Genomic DNA, 19,341 nt, shown 5'->3' with positions numbered 1-19,341 from the left:
ATTTTCCTAATTCTGAGAAATAACAAAATCATAAAATTTCCTTTTTACAATTTTTATAGTTGAGTTTTATATGGTTGAAACAAATATATGCATCTAAGTAAATAATAACTAATAGTTAAAATCTGAAAAGAAAAAAAAAATCTGCAAAGAATAATATTAGATTATGTAATGAGAAAATATATTTAGTATATAAATATAATACTTTAGAATAAATTAAAATTAATACAATATTTTTCTAAAAAATGAACTTCTTTAAAAATAATTTCATAAATATAAATATAATTTTTATAGCATATCTAATATCTATAATTATAACATAAACAATCAATAAATTTTAAATGTATATAGGTATCATATATAAAAACACATAATCTTATAATTAAAAAAATCTTATAATTAAAAAATTTATAGAATTTTAAAAGAAAATTAATCCCGCGCTTTAAAAAAAACTCGGGTCAAAATCTAGTATTACTTAATGCAGTTTTTGAATCTCTTTGATTTCCCAGTTCATATAACAGAATCTCATTATTGTTTTTTAAATAAAATTTGGGAGTTCAAATACTTAAAATTGTTTGTAATTATATGTAGTAAAACAAATTTTGTTAGATTATTGGAATTGAATGCTGTTATTCATAGTATTATTTTGAAATTCACAGGAATTGATGTCAAAAGAGATGGCTAAAATAAATCGTGATGTGCTAATGCTAAGAGAAGATCAGGCTCCTAAAGTTGGAGCAAGCTTGAGCCGATCTGAACCAAGGAATATTTCAATGGTTGGCATTAAACCTCAAATACTTGACTTGAATGTGAAACCTTGTTCTGATTCCGACGAGGAAGAAAAAGGAGAAATTGCAAAAGAATTTCAGAATCTTGCAGGTTTAAAAACTCATGATGCCTATTACGTTGATCATAAGCTTTTGTACGAGCTTGAGGTCGAGATCATTGCTCGTCTACCATGCTTTGAATACTGGAAACTGCAGTTTCTTAACAAGAAATTCTTGCAGTTATTAAAGAGTTGTGAAATTTTCAGGGTGAGACAAGAAAAAGGACTTGTGAAACCCTATGTGATTTTGCATTCAGGGGCTGTATCTAATTGGGAAATGTTTGATAAGGATTTTAAAACCTTTCGGAAACTTCCTAAAGTTCCTTCTTCTGACTATTGCTTTTTCCACAGCGATAAGGAAACAATTAGTGTGGGTACTCAACTAATTGTCATAGGGAGAGAAATAGATGGAATTGTGGTGTTTCGCTATGAGCTAGAGAATCATAAGTGGTTCAAAGGTCCTTCAATGATCACACCGAGGGCCATGTACGGTTCTGCAAGCCATGGTAAAACCGCATTTTTTGCAGGAGGCATTAAAATGGATGAAAATGGAAACCCTGTTGTTGTGCAAACTGTAGAAAAGTATAATGCTGATACAAAAAGGTGGACTATGATTAATGGAATGCATAAAGCAAGGAAGTTCAGCTCAGGATGTTTCTTGCGTGGAAAATTTTACGTCCTCGGTGGCCGAGATGATAATGATAAACACCTCACTTGTGGAGAAAGTTATGATGAGACGACCAATTCTTGGGAGTTGATACCTGACATGCTAAAAGACATGACAGTCATTGCGCATTCCCAATCTCCGCCCCTTATTGCTGTGGTTGATGACAATCTATACATGTTAGAAACATCTTTGAACGAGCTTCGGGTATATGATATAAACACAAATAATTGGAAGAAACTTGGTGTTGTCCCTGTGAGCGCAAACGCTGCCTTCGGTTGGGGGATTGCGTTTAAATCGATAGGAGACAGACTTCTGGTGATTGGAACTTCTCACTCTTGGCATAGGAAGACAGTAGTTCACTCATGCCGTCCTTCTCCAGACGTGGAAGAGCAGCACTGGGAAGAAATAAAACATTGGTGTGTTGGTGCTGAGCTCCCACAGTTTATTCATAACTGTTGTGTGATGTTTGCTTAAAGTTTTCTCCATGGAAAACTTGGAAACTTATTTGTTTTTGCATTTGTGCTTAAAGTTGTTGCATTTGGTTTTAAGTTGTTTGGTGTGTGTTTTTCTGATTTTTTTTGTTTTTCATTTGGGATAAAAATGTTGTTGTTTTTTGTTTGTTTTAAGTGCTTATGTTTGTCAAAAAATACTAATGTTGTCTATGTAATGATTATTTATTTATTTTGGTTTTGTTTTTTTCCTCTTCAGCCAAAAATGTCACTGACAAAATAGGTAAACCAACCCAAACCAAACCATATCCAAATGGTTTTAAGCTTATATGGGTTATGGTTTTAACCAATCCAATCCATTTGACAAATGGATTGGGTCAATCCATAACTCATTTAAGTTAATGATTGAATGGTTTTAATGGTTAAGCCATGAACAATAATTATATAGCTTAAATGGTTACTAAGTAACAATATTACTTTGGGGTTGAAAACAAAAAGAATACTTAGACTTTTGATACATACAATTATATGGTTTTGGTGGTAAAAATCATTTTATTATTTTAGCAGAGAAGATAATTTTGTGATTTTAGTGAGAAAACTGCTTTTAACGTTTTTGCGGAAAAACAAGATTTTCTGTTTTAGCGGAAATACAATTTTATGGTTTTGGCTAGAAAAAAACAGTATTACGGTTTTGGCCAGAAAATACAATATTGCAATTTTGGTGGGAAAACACAATTTTGCGGTTTTGACGAGAAAATTTAATTTTGTGGTTTTGGTGGGTAAACTCAATTTTACGGTTTTGGCAAGAAAACATAGTATTACGGTTTTAGCCGGAAAAATGCAATATTGCAATTTGGCGGGAAAACTCAATTTTACGATTTTGGCAGTAAATTCAATTTTACGGTTTTTACGAGTAAACACGATTTTGCAGTTTTGGCGGAAAAACTCAATTTTACAATTTTAGCGAGAAAACTCAATTTTGCGGTTTTGGCGGGAAACTCGATTTTATGGTTTTGGCGGAAAAACTTGAGTTCACGGTTTTGGCAGTAATGTCAATTTTACGGGTTTCACGGGAAAACACGATTTTGCAGTTTTGGCGGGAAAACTCAATTTTTTTATTTCGGCGGAAAAACTCAATCTTGCGGTTTTGGCAGGAAACTCAATTTTAGGGTTTTAGCGGAGAACTCAATTTTACGGGTTGGCCGGGAAAACTCGATTTCACGGTTTTGGCGGGAAAATACGACTTTGTCGTTTTGGCTGGAAATTTTGAATTTACGGCTTTGGCGGGAAAACATAACTTTGCGGTTTGGCGGAAAAACTTGATTTTACGGTTTTGGCGGGAAAACACGACTTTGCGGTTTTGGCGGAAAACTCAATTTTACGGTTTTGGCAGAAAAAACATGACTTTGCGGTTTTGACGAAAAAACATGATTTTGTCGTTCCTGTGGGGAAATGAGATTTAGCGTTCTGGTGGAAAACTTGATTTTATGATTTGGCAAAATTTATGATTAAATTTGGCTTATTAAAAAATCAAGATATAATAGTTTTATATATATTAAAAGTTGGGTGTTAACAAATATATATATATATATAGGAAAATTCTTCTAAATAGACAATTTTCAAGTTTTGGTTACAAAAATAGATCTCAAGGAGGAAAATGGCCATAATGTTTCATTTAATAGGTAAAAGGACTCACCCTAATACCCTATATATAAAAAAATAAAAAAATAAAAAAATATTTTTTTATAGTTTTAGATTATATGTTTTCAAATTTCAACTTTTTTATACAAAAAAAAAATTTGAAAAAATTTCAAATTTTTTTTTATTTTTTTTTCAAATTTTCTTTTTGTAATTCGAAAATACTTTTTGAAACTATTTAAAAAAAATTATTTTCAAATTTTTAATATTTATTTTTTATTTTTATAAAATTTTAAATCTCAATCCCAAATCTCCACCCCTTAACTCTAAACCCTAAGGTTTAGATTAGTTAACCCTAGATGTATAAGTGTATATTTACCTCTTTAGTGAAACATTTTAGTCATTTTGATCCATAGAGTTTATATTTGTGACAGAAATTTTTTTAGTGCTATCCTATGGTATTTCCCATATATATATATATATATATATATATATATGTATATGTGAATAATTGGGTTAGATTTAGTTTATTAAATTGAGTTATATATATATATATATATATGAAAAAAAACATTTGGTGTAGTAAAATTGGTTTAGAAATTTGGTTTGTTTTTTCGTTTATATATTTGATTTGAGTTTTTGTTTGTTATAAATTGTTATTGGTTTAGTTATGGATAACTCATTATGCATTACAATCCAAACCATTTTAACCCAATCCATTAAAATCATTAACCCATTTAATCCATTAATCCATTTGGACCCAATTATTCTATCCATTAAGATACATGGTTTGGATTGGTTTGGATTGGTTTGGGTTGATCCATTAACTTTTACCCATTTTGACACCTATATCTAGGAGTGTTCAATCCGGTAAAACAAAACCATTTAAAACCAAACCGAAGTAGAGAAATTGGTCTGGATTTGGTAGTACCGAATAAAGCGAATGTATGTTATTTAAAAAACCCCGCATTATATGGATATGGTTCAGTATATTCAATGATTAAACCAAATAAACCAAAAAGCCGATTAATTCAGATATATTAGTATACTTGTATATGAATTTTATAATAATCTGAAATTGATCAATATTTCCAATAAAAATCAGAGAAACTGATTACAATATTAGTCATTAAAATCATATACTAAAAATAAGATAAAAGCAATGATGATATTATCGGTAGATATTGTTAATATAAATTGTTAATATCTATTTATTAATTAAATTTCTTAAATATCATTTGTAATTATATATTAAATTTTTTAAAAAAATAATAGTATATATATCAGTAGAATAGGTTAATGTTTATTAACTATCTTAAATATCATGATAAATATATAGATATCAAAATAAAGTTTTAAATAATAATATTAATTAAGCTAATGACTTATATTAAAATCATGGAAAATATGACAAGTAATCAAATTAACTAAAATCATGGAGAAGATGACAAGTAATCAATTCATTTTTCAAAATAATATTATAGATTATATATACATTTCATTTCACTTGTATCTAAGATGTTTTAGTTTTGAGTTTAATTACAAAATCATTTTAATGAAATGTCAAAATTAGATATATAAAACAAAAATATTTCAATTTGTGGAACTGTACTAATATTATTATTTAATTTACCAGATTTATTCTAATTTTGATTGATTTCAACTAAATTAAATCACTTTAAAACAGTTTAAATCGATTATAATGGTTTAGACTGATTTTAGTCATCTAAATTGGATTTTAAGAAAATTGTTTTGGTTAGAACATCTTTTGCCCATTGCTATTGAACAGATAATACTAGGGTCGGTCCGCCCTACGGGCGGGATATTAGTTAATTTGATATTCACTAAATGCTCGAGTTAAAATTTGTTTTAAGATTCAAGAATTTGGTTATTAGTAGGCGGTGGTATAGTTGTTTTTCGATCATTCTTGTTTTGGTATTGTATCAAATTAACTAATTGTTCAACTCATAATTATAGATGTACAAATGTGGATTTATGATAAAGTTTGATGACAATACTGTTTTTTTTTTATTCTTATTCATAGTGGAGTGTGCATGTGTCAGAAAAAGGCCTATAACAATTTTTTATGTTTTTGCGTATGGATTTTAAATATATATTATTTTGTATAATGCATGTTTGCTCTACAACATTTGCTTGTAGACTAAAAAAACTGTTTTCTATATTTTTAAAAGATAAAATATTTAGTCTAGAATATAACATGGACATATGTATTGACTATATATAGAAGTTGAGTGTTATTTTAAAATGACATATGTATAGAGGTTTTTCAACCATTACTTCACTGGCACAAAACATTTATAACTGTAAATACCTTCTTTTAAAAGCAAAACTAATAAAAGTGTGTACAACAAATGTATTTTGATATATATTATATGCATCAAGTTATAAATGTTGGAAACATTGCAAAACTATTTGGAGCAAAGTTTTTAACTTCACGATATTCATCTTGACGTCAGTTCAGTGTCGGTCCTGGCCACAAGCAGAAGAAGCATGGACTTCCAGCCGACACGATAATAAGTATTTTCGCAGCCACATATTTATAAAAAGTGACTTTAGCCTAGTAGTTTTAAGAGAAATTACCAGTGCTAGAGGTGCTGGGTTCAATTACCCCTGACTGCATTCATTTATTTTAGCCCCAAATATAAAATGGAACACGTGTCACTTCCATAACGCACGACTTGATGACGTGACATCACAGGAGAGAAGCGAAGATATTTATATATATATAGATATCTATTTACATTTTTTTTGTAAAATTACTAAGCCCGTAAATTTGGGCAAAACATAGCGTTAGAAGCGATTTACCGTTTAGGCGGTGTCTTACCGATTTTTGGGACTATATTTTATTAGATTTAGTTTTGAAAAAAATACTTATATAAACGGACCGTTATAATAGTGGGCTTAAGATATAATACATCATTACTTTTCTGATCCACCAAAAAGATATTCTTATCAGAAACCGCATAAGGAAAAAGAAAAAGAAAAAAAAAACTAAAAACCCTAAGGCACTATTCTCCTTCTCTTGAAGCGCTTCTCTCTCGATACCTATAGAGAGAATCTAAGCTTCTGAAAATCATGGCGAACATTGACATTGATTCCCGTGCGGCTCAGTTAGGTATAGATTGGTCTCAGGTTAATCTCGATTCCATCCATCTCCCTCCTGGAGAAGACTTTGGGATCCAAAGGTGAGACTTTTTTCTATTAGATCTCTTGTAATGAAATGGTTTTAATGGTCCGAATCTTATTTATGCTTATTCATATCTGAACGACAGGAACTGATTCATTATTTGTCTTGTTTTTTTTTTGTGTGGTGGTTGTGTAGTGATGATGAAGGTGTTTACCACGACGACCAGCTAGAGTTCGACACTGGGTTCGGTAATATCATCGTGGTTGATAACCTCCCTGTTGTCCCGAAGGCAAAGTTTGAGAAACTTGAAAATGTCCTGAAGAAGATTTACAACCAGTTGGGTGTTATCAAGGAGAATGGACTCTGGATGCCTGTTGATCCGGACACCGGTGTGACGCTGGGATACTGTTTTATTGAGTTTAATACCCCTCAGGTTACTTATCTAACCTTTTATGTTAGCTTACGTCACATGTATGTTGTTGATATATGGGTTGGTTTGCAGGAAGCTCAAAACGCTAAGGAGAAGACTCATGGCTACAAGTTGGACAAGTCTCACATCTTTGCTGTGAACATGTTCGATGATTTTGACAGGTTGATGAATGTGAAGGAGGAGTGGGAGGCTCCTCAGACCAAGCCGTATGTCCCTGGGGTATGTCTAGTTTTCATTAATTACTAGCAGTGTTTCTACTGTGAAACTTGGCTTGTATCTGTTCTGTGCAGCTAGTTCTTTGTTTTGGATGTTCTCTTGTTGATTTGTGTATTCGCTGCAGCCTTTTTGAGGTGTTTTGTTTTCGTTACGTTTTCAGGAAAACTTGCAAAAGTGGCTTACTGATGAAAAAGCGAGGGATCAGCTTGTCATTCGTTCTGGCCCTGATACTGAAGTTTTATGGAATGATCCTAGGCAGAAGAATACTGAACCTGTTCATAAGCGTCCTGTAAGTTACTTGACTGTTTAATTCAGTGCTATATGTAATGCTACCATCATCTTAAACATATGATGTTCTCTTCGTATGCAGTATTGGACAGAGAGCTATGTGCAGTGGTCTCCTCTAGGTACGTACCTTGTGACACTTCACAAGCAAGGTGCAGCTGTTTGGGGTGGTGCTGATACCTTCACTCGTCTCATGCGCTATCAGCATAACATGGTTCGTTGCCTTTCCTCTTTACTGTCACGTTGTGCTTTTGTTTTTCCTGAAGTTTGACTCTTTTGTTGTTGATTCCAATTGAAGGTAAAACTAGTTGATTTCTCGCCAGGTGAGAAATACCTCGTAACTTACCACAGCCAGGAACCAAGTAACCCGCGAGATGCAAGTGTGAGTGCAGCCTTCCTATTTTTATTTGTATTTTTATATATAAGCTAGAGATTCTGATTTATTTTCTAACTTTCAGAAAGTAGAGATAAAGGTGTTTGATGTGAGAACCGGGAGGATGATGAGAGACTTCAAGGGTAGTGCTGATGAGTTTTCAATTGGAGGACCTGGTGGTGTTGCTGGTGCCTCTTGGCCTGTTTTCAGGTAATTTCCTAAAAGTATACAATCAAAATGTATCTTTCCACATATGTTGATATCTTGTTAACTTGTTCTGCAGATGGGGTGGTGGAAAAGAGGATAAATACTTTGCCAAGCTCAGCAAAAACACTATCTCTGTCTATGAGACTGAGACATTCGGCCTAATAGACAAGAAGTCCATGAAGGTTGATAATGTGGTGGACATCTGTTGGTCTCCAACTGACTCCATCCTCTCACTGTTCGTTCCTGAACAAGGCGGTGGGAACCAGCCTGCCAAGGTATGCTTCTATTACTTCGTATGCAAGTAAAAAGCCCTAAAACAGCAATTTACTTACATATCATTGTCTTCAGGTCGCTCTTGTCCAAATCCCTAGCAAGGTGGAGCTGAGGCAGAAGAATCTCTTCAGCGTGAGCGACTGCAAGATGTACTGGCAGAGCAGCGGAGAGTATCTCGCCGTCAAGGTTGATCGATACACAAAGACAAAGAAGAGCACATACTCTGGGTTCGAGCTTTTCCGCATCAAAGAGAGGGATATTCCCATCGAAGTCCTTGAGCTGGACAACAAGAACGACAAGATCATCGCCTTCGCGTGGGAGCCTAAGGGTCACAGGTTTGCTGTGATACACGGTGACCAACCGAGACCAGACGTCAGTTTCTACACGATGAAGACCGCACAGCACGGTGGGAGGGTTACAAAGCTCGGTACTTTGAAGGCCAAACAAGCCAATGCACTCTTCTGGTCTCCCTCAGGGAAGTACATCATTCTTGCTGGGTTAAAGAATTTCAATGGGCAGCTTGAATTTTTCAATGTGGATGAGATGGAGACTATGGCCACAACTGAACACTTCATGGCCACAGACATCGAATGGGACCCAACTGGAAGGTACTAGTTACAGTCCATTGGTTGTTTCTCTTTGTTTCCATGTTTTGTTTTACATTGGTTTTCTCTTTTTTTTTTTTTTCATAGGTACGTTGCAACCGCAGTGACATCAGTCCATGAGATGGAGAATGGGTTCACGGTCTGGTCATTCAATGGAAAATTGCTTTACCGTGTACTGAAGGATCATTTCTTCCAGCTAGCATGGCGGCCAAGACCGGCATCATTCTTGTCTCCAGAGAAGGAAGAAGAGATAGCAAAAAACCTGAAGAAGTACAGCAAGAAGTACGAGGCAGAGGATCAGGACGTGTCGCTGCTGTTGAGTGAACAAGACAGGGAGAAGAGGAAGGCGTTGAAGGAGGAATGGGAGAAGTGGGTGATGCAGTGGAAGTCGCTGCACGAAGAGGAGAAACTAGAGAGGCAAAACCTTAGGGATGGTGAGATAAGTGATGAGGAAGAAGATGATGAGGAAGCCAAAGAAGTTAAAGAAGTTGAGTTTGAGGATGTTATCGATGTCACTGAAGAAATTGTCCAAGAATGAATGCAACGCTTCTCACTTCTCTTTTCTTTTTAGTGTCTAGACATAAAATGTTTCCTTTTTTTCTTCTCCTTGAATTTTTTAAGTGAATTTTCAATTTTGGTTCCTTGGATATTAATTGCACTCTGTTTATTGTTAAACATTCCCTTTTTCGTTAGGACCTGGCTGGATTGGTCAGAAACCGTAATTGAGTGAGACTAGTCCATAAAACCCACCGTAGCCGGTCTGTATAGTATTAGTCCACTAGATAACCTTTTGTTATGGAGAATAATTAGTGGCCAACTCAATTCTATAACACAAGTTTGAACAAATGGTGCAATAAAAAAATTTATATACGTCAATGCAACCTCTGCATGAAAAATTGGAAAGCAAAACTAAAGAAGAGCTTGCGAAGCTAAAGAGTAAGCATAACTAATCATATTCCTTCTCCTATCCTCTTTACTCTACCTGATAACTTTCTCAATCCATGCATAGATGAGGACATAAATATGTGAGCCACAGAAAAGAAAAAAAAACATATTAGCTCTATAGAACATGGAATTTATACTCTTCTGTGCTTTTAGGATTTATATTCTCTCCAGCTTTTCATTCATCTTCTTCATTACTTTATTAAAGTTCATCCAACTTTTAATGAAATGATACTAATAGATTGTAACATGATGAACAACTTCATTCGGATTTCAGTATAACTTTCCTTGTCAATTGATCATCAAATTAACTTTTGGCATATCTGCAAATGTCACTATGCTGCCTTTTATGTGGATTTCAAAATTTATCTCTTATTATCTGTTCACGGATTGAGATATTTATCAAGTGGAGTAAAGAAGATGAGGAAAGTTGGCGAGTACCAAAACTGAATCCAAGATACAAAGCGTCTGAGTGAATTAATGATTTGGAGACTTTGATAGGCTCTCACATTTAAAACAGAAGAAACGTTTGACCACATTTCATCTTCTTATTGGAAAAGAAACTAATTATCACGAAATCTTAATATGAAAAACGATAGTACAACTGTTCACCACTCGGATTGCTTTTCATTAAGCTTGTGTGGTGCAATAGAACATTTTATTCGCACATGGAGAGTTCCAAGAACCTGGAAAAACAAAACTAATCATTAAGATATCTATAAATTCAAAGCGACACGACTACCTTTTAATTACGTTTGTGCATGCAGAGTACAACAACGAAAAAGACTTGTATATAAAGCTTGGAAACCACATTGAAGTCGGAAGAGAAAAGCAACCAAAGAAAAATAGATATATTCATGATGGATAAAGAGCAAAAGAAGATATCGAAGGAAATGATTGAAGAGATGGAAGAAGTTTTGAAAGAGAAGAAAGAAGAGGTTAAGAAAGTACTGAAAGAGAAGAAGGAAGAGCTGAAGAAAATAACCAAGGAAATGGATGAAGTTCTGAAGAAAGTAACAAAGGAGATGAATGAAAAACTGAAGGAGTTCGAGGATACAATACAACGAGCACAAGAAGAATTGGATAGGGTACATAAATTTCATGTTCTCGAGAGCTAATATATGTTTTTATTATGTGTGTTTCATTAATCTATATCTTTCTTCTTATGATTGCAGGAATTGAGAGATTTATCAGGTGATGGAGTAAAGAAGATTGCAGAAGCTGATGAAAAGCCCTTGGAACAGGCTATGTCTTGCTTGAAATTGGAGGAAGCCCTCAAGGATCCAGCTGATGCATCTGCAATTGCACAAGTGCCAAACCGGCGTTCCAAGCGAGTGAGAAAACCGAATCCAATATACAAAGGGCCCTGAGTGGGTTTAAGGCTGTGAAGAGTGAGACCATCAATTGGTTTTTAATAAGTAAAATGCAATAATTATTATTTTTTAAAATTATTAATAAAATAATTGAGAAACTTTTGAGACAGATGTTTTCTTACGTTGATAAATTGATTCAACTAAGACCATGAGGCCAAGTCTTCTACTTCTGTTAACCTTGCACAATATCCAGTGATGTTTAAGGCAATACACCCAAGTGCATTTCAACAATTAGTGTTAATTGGCAAAGTGAGCAAATTCAAGAAAATGACTAACAAACTTTCAGTAAGGTCGGGTCAGGTCAGGAGAAAGGCAAGATCACTGATTGCAGTAATGAAACATACCGTAGCATATATAGGTCACTTGCCCCAATTACCAGACAGAAAATGGTACCAATCCCTGCGTTTCCTTAGGAACTTCCCGGATCTCTAGTTGTCTTCTCTATTGGTTCAAAGACTTACCGTCTGTAACTAAAAAAGATAAGCAAAAAAGAGTATTTGATGTATACACCGTGACATGCAGGTACCTCGAGGACACTCAGCAGCTGGTTTGATAGTAGGAGATGAATATTAACAGTTTGGTGGGGTTTGTTACCACAAAGAAGATCTATAAGAGACCAAACAGAGAAGAGCTTTATGGTCCAAGATCTTAAATACGATGGACCGCAGGTGAAACCTGGTGGCGTTGAATCTTCTGCCATATTATGATTTTGCGAGATGATGGAAGTAATTTATAATTTATATTTGCTGATTTGATATGGTTTTGGAGTGACACATATCAGTTGTTCGACGTTGATAAAAAACATTTTAACTATTAAATATTTCTCTAATAACCGTTACTTTAGCTACCGTCATCAATGTTCCTTACAACATGACACTGAACAAGACTCAGAAACTCGGGACCACTCCGAACCCGCCGTAGACTCCGACCTCTCCTCCATCATTAACTCTTGAATCAGTTCGCTTAGCAAAACGTCCTTTAATCCTCGGCCTCACCTCGGCGTATGCTTTACGTGATGCATACCTAATAGTCTTCTCGAACTTCCGATTCTTCCTCTTCTCCCTATACCTCAAAACCCTAGCCTCTCTCTCCGCAGGAGATAGCTGCAGAGCTGGTGCTGCCGTCGTTCTTGACATCTCCGCCACAGCTCCACCTTCGGGCACCAACGGTACATCTAACGATGTTGACGAAACCTAACATTTAACAAAACACAAATCAACCAAAGTTTTCAAGATCTGACACGTGAGAGAGAGAGAGGTTACAGTTTGATTAATGCAGCTGAATCCGTGTGGGAAAGTTGTTTTGGAAGCTGAGATGTCGAAGTTGAAGTAATCTTCGCTGAGAAACAGAGCTCTGGTCTGAACAGGAACGACTCCGTCGTTGCCGGAGCTATTCTCCGACGCCTCCATCTTCGGATCAACCCCGGAGTAATCAAGATCGGCAAACAAGTTTGGGATCTCTACACCTCCTTCCTTGACGCTCGGGTTGTGCAAGAGCCAAGACGCAGCCTCCATGCTAACGTCAGCATTTGAAGGAGCGTCGTAGAAAGGCGTGACGGGGACGCGCTCGTGGCGGCGGGAGAGTGGGTTAGCGGAGTGGATGTCACGGTCGCACGTGACGCAGAGCGCGGCTGCGTCGGCTTTGCACGTGACGTGCGCGGGAGATTGCTCGCAGACTTGGCAGAGCAAGACTCGCTCGTGGCGCGAGGCGAGTTTGTTCGCTGTGTGGATTTTTCCGTCGCATTCGCCGCAGAGAAACGCTGCGTCCGCGCGGCAGAACAGAGTCGCGGCCGCGGATCTGCACGAATCGCACGGTCTCGACGCCATTGATTAACGTTTCTTCTCCCTTTCTCTCTCTATTAAAGACAAGAGGAATCATAAAATAGAGTCAGTTTCTACGACTCCTGACTCTTCATGGTCTGAAAGTGGCGCTTGTGGCGTACGCGCTGGGTTCAAGTGGGCCCATGGAGATCTAAGAGTAGCCAATAGAGTAATGAAATGTCAGCAAACCTTAGCCGAATAGTTGAAAATTTAGACATTACGGAGAAGTGGGGCCCAATCATGTGAAAGTACATGTATCGGTTTCGTGTTCTTTTCACGGACTCTCACGCAAGGAAAATGGAGGTGTGGAAGATGATTCTACTCTTTGCTTAAATTTTGTTTGCCGACGTAAATGATAATTAGACAGCGTAGCTGTTAGATAAGAGTTCATTGTAGTACCATCTTTGTCTGCATTACCAGTAACTTCAAAGTGTTTTTGAACATAGTGATTAAACTTTTTCGTGTAATTATATTCATTTGGTAATTTTAAAACCTTTTTTGGATGAGTGAAAAATAAGAGAGAATATGTAAATGATTGATAAAATCAAGTGGTCCATTGAGATTTAATTTGGGAGCAGAAGCATGTGTAAAGGCCACACAGATCTTTAAGGCAAGAACTGTCGGTGTTCGTGTTTTAAATTAAATCATTTTTGGGTTTATAGTGGATTTTGCTATCTAGACGTCTTCTTATCGTTCTACTGGACTGCAAACAATATGATTTACAATATAAAAAAACTGCTAAAACATTTTTAAAGTTCTTATACCAGTGACCCAATTTCACATCTATCCTAATTTTCAAAAATCATATGAAGTAGTTTCCCAAATTATTTGTGAAGTGTTCAATTAACACATTTAAGTACGTTTTACATTCTCCGGTTTACAAGTTTATATTAATGTAAACTTAAGCTATTGAATTATGTTTGTTCTGTAACCGGCAAATTTAATTCGAAAAAGAAAGAAAAGTGGAGAAAAACTTGATGAGGCAAACACTTGTATAATTTTTTGAATTAACGTGTCAATAAGTTACAAATTCTTAAACTCGTATTTATAAGCGTTAAGTCATCGTTTGATTAACAATGTTGTTTGGTAACAATGGTCACTTAATAAACGTGCAGACATTTTACTCTGAGAATCGGGGTCAACAACATGCATCATATCATGTTTGGACTCGGGTGGTAACACATCGAAGACGAAGACCGCTAGTACAAACCTCTAAGCTGTATATATAAGTCATGGTTAATAGAGCGAAATCATTTTAATGGGCGAAGCCGTTGAGTAGATGAAGATGACTTTAGGCACTTCCCGACTTCAATGCATTACTCAACCTAGAGAATATTACCAATATGACTCTTCATAGTAAAAAGGCATCATTCCATTGTTTTTTTTTTTGAAATTAGCACCATTCCATTGTTAAGAAGCTTATAAAAAGGAACTATATTTTCAGTTGGAAAAAAAAGGGAATCAATATTTTCGCCGGCAATTTCGTGAGTATCTCGATCACCACACATAATAGGAAGGAGCGGTTCTTCATTGTCAACTCACTACTGAGATTTCACGGTGGCTACAAGACAAGCCCAAGAAAAATCTCCAACTTAAATAGGCTTGTCTTGTCTTGGAAGGAGCGGTTCTTCATCTTTTAATCTTTTGGGGCTATTCTTTAAATCTCCAGAAAATTTTCTTTGATAAAGTAAACATGTTAAGAAAGTAAAACATGTTATATCTCTTAAGGGTTCCAATCACAAATCCGTGTAGAGTGTTTTTTTTTTCTCTCAAAAGGAAATAAAAAAGGAGTAATAAGTGAACATGTCATTGATATTAACTCTTTAAGATGAAGAACTAAGCAAATTACTAAACATAAGTAAAGAAGATAAGATACAATGTTGAGGGGATGACAAGAAAGTGTATGAAGAAGACCTACCCACTTCCTGACTTCAATGTATTACTCAACCTGAAGATCAAAAGATGGACAAGAAAGATGAATATTTTAAAACCAAAACGAACATTGATGTGATGTAAAATGTAGTGCTTACCAGTCCAAACCCTCGAAAAGCCCCTCGCCTTTAACAGCACAAGTTTTGAAGATTGCCCACTGGCGACTCTTTATCTTATGCAACTCCAAGGCTTCTGTCACAGCGGCATCATCGAGTGCACCAGGAAGATCCTGCCCAATTGGTTTAAGGAATCTCAGAACAAGTCTTATCGCCACAAGTTTTCACAAAGCATGAAAATAAAAAATTCTTTCTTCATCCACAGGAATCAATACAACTTTCAGATGAATCAGCCAAAAAAATATCAGAAGAGCTACCATTACTAACCTGCTTGTTTGCAAATATGAGAACCACCGCACCTTTCAACTCCTCTTCCTGTAAATCAAAGTTCAGAAAAGAGCCAGAGTTAGATGATGAAAGGGGACGCTTTGACGCATAATGGAAGATTTTAAGATTAGATCGTGATATCTATGGAGAGAAATGATCATTTGTTCCTTTCTATTCACTTCCAGCACTAACCTATTAGCAGGCTATTTTATAGGAAAAACTTACAAGCGTCTATAACACTTCCTAATAAGACTGCTCTTCCTGAATAATCATAAAAATAGTTCAACAGTATAGGAAGAGGAAGCCTCAACAGCAGTTTACCTCCAAAATTGCATGAAACTCCTCCTTTGCCACCCCGATTCGATCTGTATCGCTCGAGTCAACAACGTAGATCACTGCTTGTGTATTCGGAAAATAGCATCGCCAGTATGGTCTGTCACAAAAACAAGTAGATATTTTGGAAAACACATTAACAACTAAAAGTTTTGATTTCATGCAATTTCCATTGTTCCAAGAAATGATAAAAAGATGTCATTAAGCTACCTGATACTCGTTTGTCCACCTGCCACAAGAAGACTCTTAGTTAATATATATTGTCTTCCACGGAACCAATTCATTTAATTCAAAAATGTGAAACGTAATCTAGCAAGTAGCAACTATATGTAAAAAATCTACTGAACAGAAAGCTTAATATACATGCACTTATGCAGAGCATTCAACAAACTAAATAGCATTGAATTATATTATTAATGCCTGATTAGCCAGAAGAGAAAATATCATGGAACATAAACTTCAGCTCATGAAGGATATGTAATCTAAAGGGTCCAAAGTCAAACAATTTTCTGATCACTAGTTCGATTAATTGATCCATAGACAAAACATTCCAATGATTCACGTGTGTGACGTGTCACTCAATCATCTGCTTGTTAGGAAACGAACCTAAATCCCAGACCTGAAACTTGATATTGTTGTACTGCACAGTCTCCACGTTAAACCCAATAGCTGCAAACCAATAACAGCAATCTCAAAATTAAACAATTATCAAAAAAAAAAAAATCAGATCCAGAGATGAGTGAGAGAGTACATACTCGGAATCGTGGAGACAACTTCCCCCATCTGAAGCCGATCTGTAATTAAAAAAATCAAATTCACTTAAATAGACAAATCTAAATCACAACCAAATACAATATAGATGGAGAGGGGAGGGATGATATATATACAGAGGATAGTAGTTTTGCCAGCATTGTCGAGACCGAGGACGAGGATACGAGCTTCTTTGTTGCCAAACACTGAAGAGAACATCCGCGTGAACAGGATTCCCATCTTCTTCTTCGGATCAGATCAAACGGTCTAAGAGAGATTCTCCTCGACCATTCGACCTTCTTCAGATCTTTCTCTTCTTTGAGAGTTAGTGAAAACAATCCCCCGAGAAAAGGACGACAATATACGTTTTAAAAAATCATATTATTATAATGAAATAATATAAATTATGAATTGAATGTAACTAATAATAATATTAAATTTTTATTTAATTTCTTAGTTAGATAAAAGTTTTAATTTAAAGGATCTTTTTATAAATATTAATATTAGATTTTCAAATTTTTGTTATATATATATATATTATAGTTGTTAGGTAATATTTATAGAATATTTTGGTTTAAAGTTCTTAAAAGTATAAACTATGCTACAGTGTATATAAATTAGAAAATATAAAATATATTTATAATTATAATATCTAAATTTCAAAATTTTTAATATTGTAATTTATTATATATATTTCAAAATATTTTTTGGAAAACCTGCTTTTTAATTTATCCATTGTAACTCTAACAATTTTTGTGACACCGCCAACAACTGCTACTATTACAAATGTAATGTTTGTGGATGATAGTAGCAAAACCAATGGAAACCTAACTTTCACTAAACCTAAGAAATTAACTATATATTAAGTTCAAGTTTTAGTAGGTCAACATCAAAATAAATTGTCTGAAATACTATGTATTGGCTACCATTTAAAAAAAATACATTTAACCAAAAATATTTTAACTTAATGATTACTAGATTTTGACCCGCGCTTTCAAAGCGCGGATTTTTTTTTTCAATTGACAAATATTTAATAAATGTCATATTTTCATATATTTGTATTTTATTTTATAAAAGACTTAAACTTTTTATCTTTATTTATCGTTTTTTATTTTAAATTACTATTTTTAAACTTTATTTCTTTAATGAATTAAGTTGGTATAACTCTGATAAATTAATTTTATTATATATTTAATATTTTAATAAAAAAAATTATATTTTTAATAAAGATTTATACTTTTCAATGAAAAAATTCAATTTTTTTTATGAATGCTTAAATTATATTAAGAAAAGAAAAAAATAATAATTAAAAATAGTTGAAAAAAAAAATTATTTGAACTTGGACTCAAAGGTCCAAAGGAAAAAAAAATGTGAGAATTGGATCTTATTTCTTAATCGGTCCAAATGACCCAAGAGAGATATGATGTGGGCTGGATCCAATGTTTTTAAACCCGACCCGGACACTGAACCGGACGACTTATCGGGTTGATGGGTCACTGGTTCGACCGTGGGTGAACCGTGGGTTGATAAATGAATTAATTTTATTATATTATAATATATCAGCTGTGTAAATAAAAATATAGAAACTAAAGTTTAATATTTTCTAATGTTTTTAAAACATAAAATAATAATTTGGATATGTATATATTTTATGTTTAAAAAAATTATAGAATACTTAACTTTAGTTTTTATTTTTTATTTTCATTTGCATACAAAATATCAAAAAATAGTTTAGACTATTTAAAATTTTCCCTAACAACGTAAGATTTATGACATCTAAAATAAATCCACAAACATAAAATTTATAAATATTTAAATATTTAGATGCCTAATGTGAATAATAAATTAAACTACAAATACAAAATAAACCAAAAGTAAAAGATCATTGTAATAAATTTTCAATAACGGAAATAAACTAACACCAAATCACATCAATTAATTTTGGTTCTCTCTACCATCGTTCACTTTATTTTCTTTAGGTGACATAGTGAAATCTTCAACAAAATCTAAAAAACACAAATACAAAACTGAAAAAAAGAAAACCTAACTTCTTTTCTTTTGTGAGTACCTAACTTCTTAATTGGAAACTTAAAATACAAAACATAATCTAAAAACATAATTAAAAACTAAAAAAAAAGAAGTAAAAAGTTATTTATTGGTTCGACCGATGGTTCAACCGGTACCGGGTTTCGAGTTTTACCGGGTTTTTGCGGATTTTTGCGGGTTTCTAAATATTGGGTTTTTCACAAAAACCAAACCGGATTTTTTCTGGGTCACCGAGTTTACCGGTTCAACCGCGGGTCCGGGTCGGGTTTCAAAACACTGGCTGGATCTGAAAAAAATGATCCAATATAGATGTGTTATTAATATTACTTGATTGCCCTTAATGAAGCATGCAATGTTAATAAAAAAATGGCATGCTAAGGTAAAAAAAGACAATAGGATCCTAATTTAATAGTATAGATGTTTACGATTTAGTATATGTGGAGTTGAGTTTATAAAATCTTATAAATGATTATTAAATATTTAGAGAACTTATGAAAACAGTCAACATATAAAAATAAATTGGAAAAATGATATCAAGTTTGTGGTAAAATTAAAATTGCCTGGGACTAACGAATCTTTTATTGATGTTCTCCATAGTCCATACACAACAAACATTCAGACAGACTGGTTGCTTAGTTTCTGTTGTAC

The 19,341-nt window shown here is 34.2% G+C and overlaps 3 protein-coding genes and 1 pseudogene across 4 annotated transcripts; 2 read left to right on the top strand and 2 right to left on the bottom strand.

Moving 5' to 3' along the window:
- The first annotated feature begins 620 nt into the window (after positions 1-620).
- On the top strand, positions 621-2,078 carry LOC106410178 (annotated as a pseudogene).
- A 4,452-nt stretch (positions 2,079-6,530) lies between these two features.
- On the top strand, positions 6,531-9,806 carry LOC111215058 (eukaryotic translation initiation factor 3 subunit B). Of its 2 annotated transcripts, XM_022718175.2 has the most exons (10): positions 6,532-6,783; positions 6,921-7,158; positions 7,228-7,374; positions 7,532-7,660; positions 7,742-7,870; positions 7,955-8,038; positions 8,115-8,239; positions 8,313-8,511; positions 8,585-9,117; positions 9,202-9,806. In XM_022718175.2, exons 1-10 carry the CDS (start codon positions 6,674-6,676, stop codon positions 9,650-9,652), a joined length of 2,145 nt encoding a protein of 714 aa, XP_022573896.2. In that variant the 5' UTR covers positions 6,532-6,673; the 3' UTR covers positions 9,653-9,806. The 2 variants fall into 2 exon arrangements, with proteins under 2 accessions (XP_022573895.2, XP_022573896.2); XM_022718174.2 differs by having other exon boundaries at positions 6,531-6,783; positions 6,921-7,374.
- A 2,345-nt stretch (positions 9,807-12,151) lies between these two features.
- On the bottom strand, positions 12,152-13,350 carry LOC111215057 (zinc finger protein CONSTANS-LIKE 3). The gene is made up of 2 exons (XM_022718173.2): positions 12,692-13,350; positions 12,152-12,622 (listed from the first exon to the last, which is right to left on the bottom strand). The coding sequence occupies exons 1-2, from the start codon at positions 13,253-13,255 to the stop codon at positions 12,317-12,319; spliced, it is 870 nt and encodes a 289-aa protein (XP_022573894.2). The 5' UTR covers positions 13,256-13,350; the 3' UTR covers positions 12,152-12,316.
- A 1,593-nt stretch (positions 13,351-14,943) lies between these two features.
- On the bottom strand, positions 14,944-17,041 carry LOC111215056 (ADP-ribosylation factor 1). Its single transcript, XM_022718172.2, has 8 exons — positions 16,785-17,041; positions 16,653-16,691; positions 16,504-16,566; positions 16,108-16,126; positions 15,886-15,997; positions 15,565-15,612; positions 15,280-15,410; positions 14,944-15,197 (listed from the first exon to the last, which is right to left on the bottom strand). The coding sequence occupies exons 1-8, from the start codon at positions 16,885-16,887 to the stop codon at positions 15,164-15,166; spliced, it is 549 nt and encodes a 182-aa protein (XP_022573893.1). The 5' UTR covers positions 16,888-17,041; the 3' UTR covers positions 14,944-15,163.
- Between the last annotated feature and the right edge of the window lie 2,300 nt (positions 17,042-19,341).

Source organism: Brassica napus, chromosome A4, assembly GCF_020379485.1.
Source record: "Brassica napus cultivar Da-Ae chromosome A4, Da-Ae, whole genome shotgun sequence".
Lineage (NCBI taxonomy): Eukaryota > Viridiplantae > Streptophyta > Magnoliopsida > Brassicales > Brassicaceae > Brassica > Brassica napus.
This window is presented reverse-complemented; position numbering and strand designations above follow the sequence as displayed.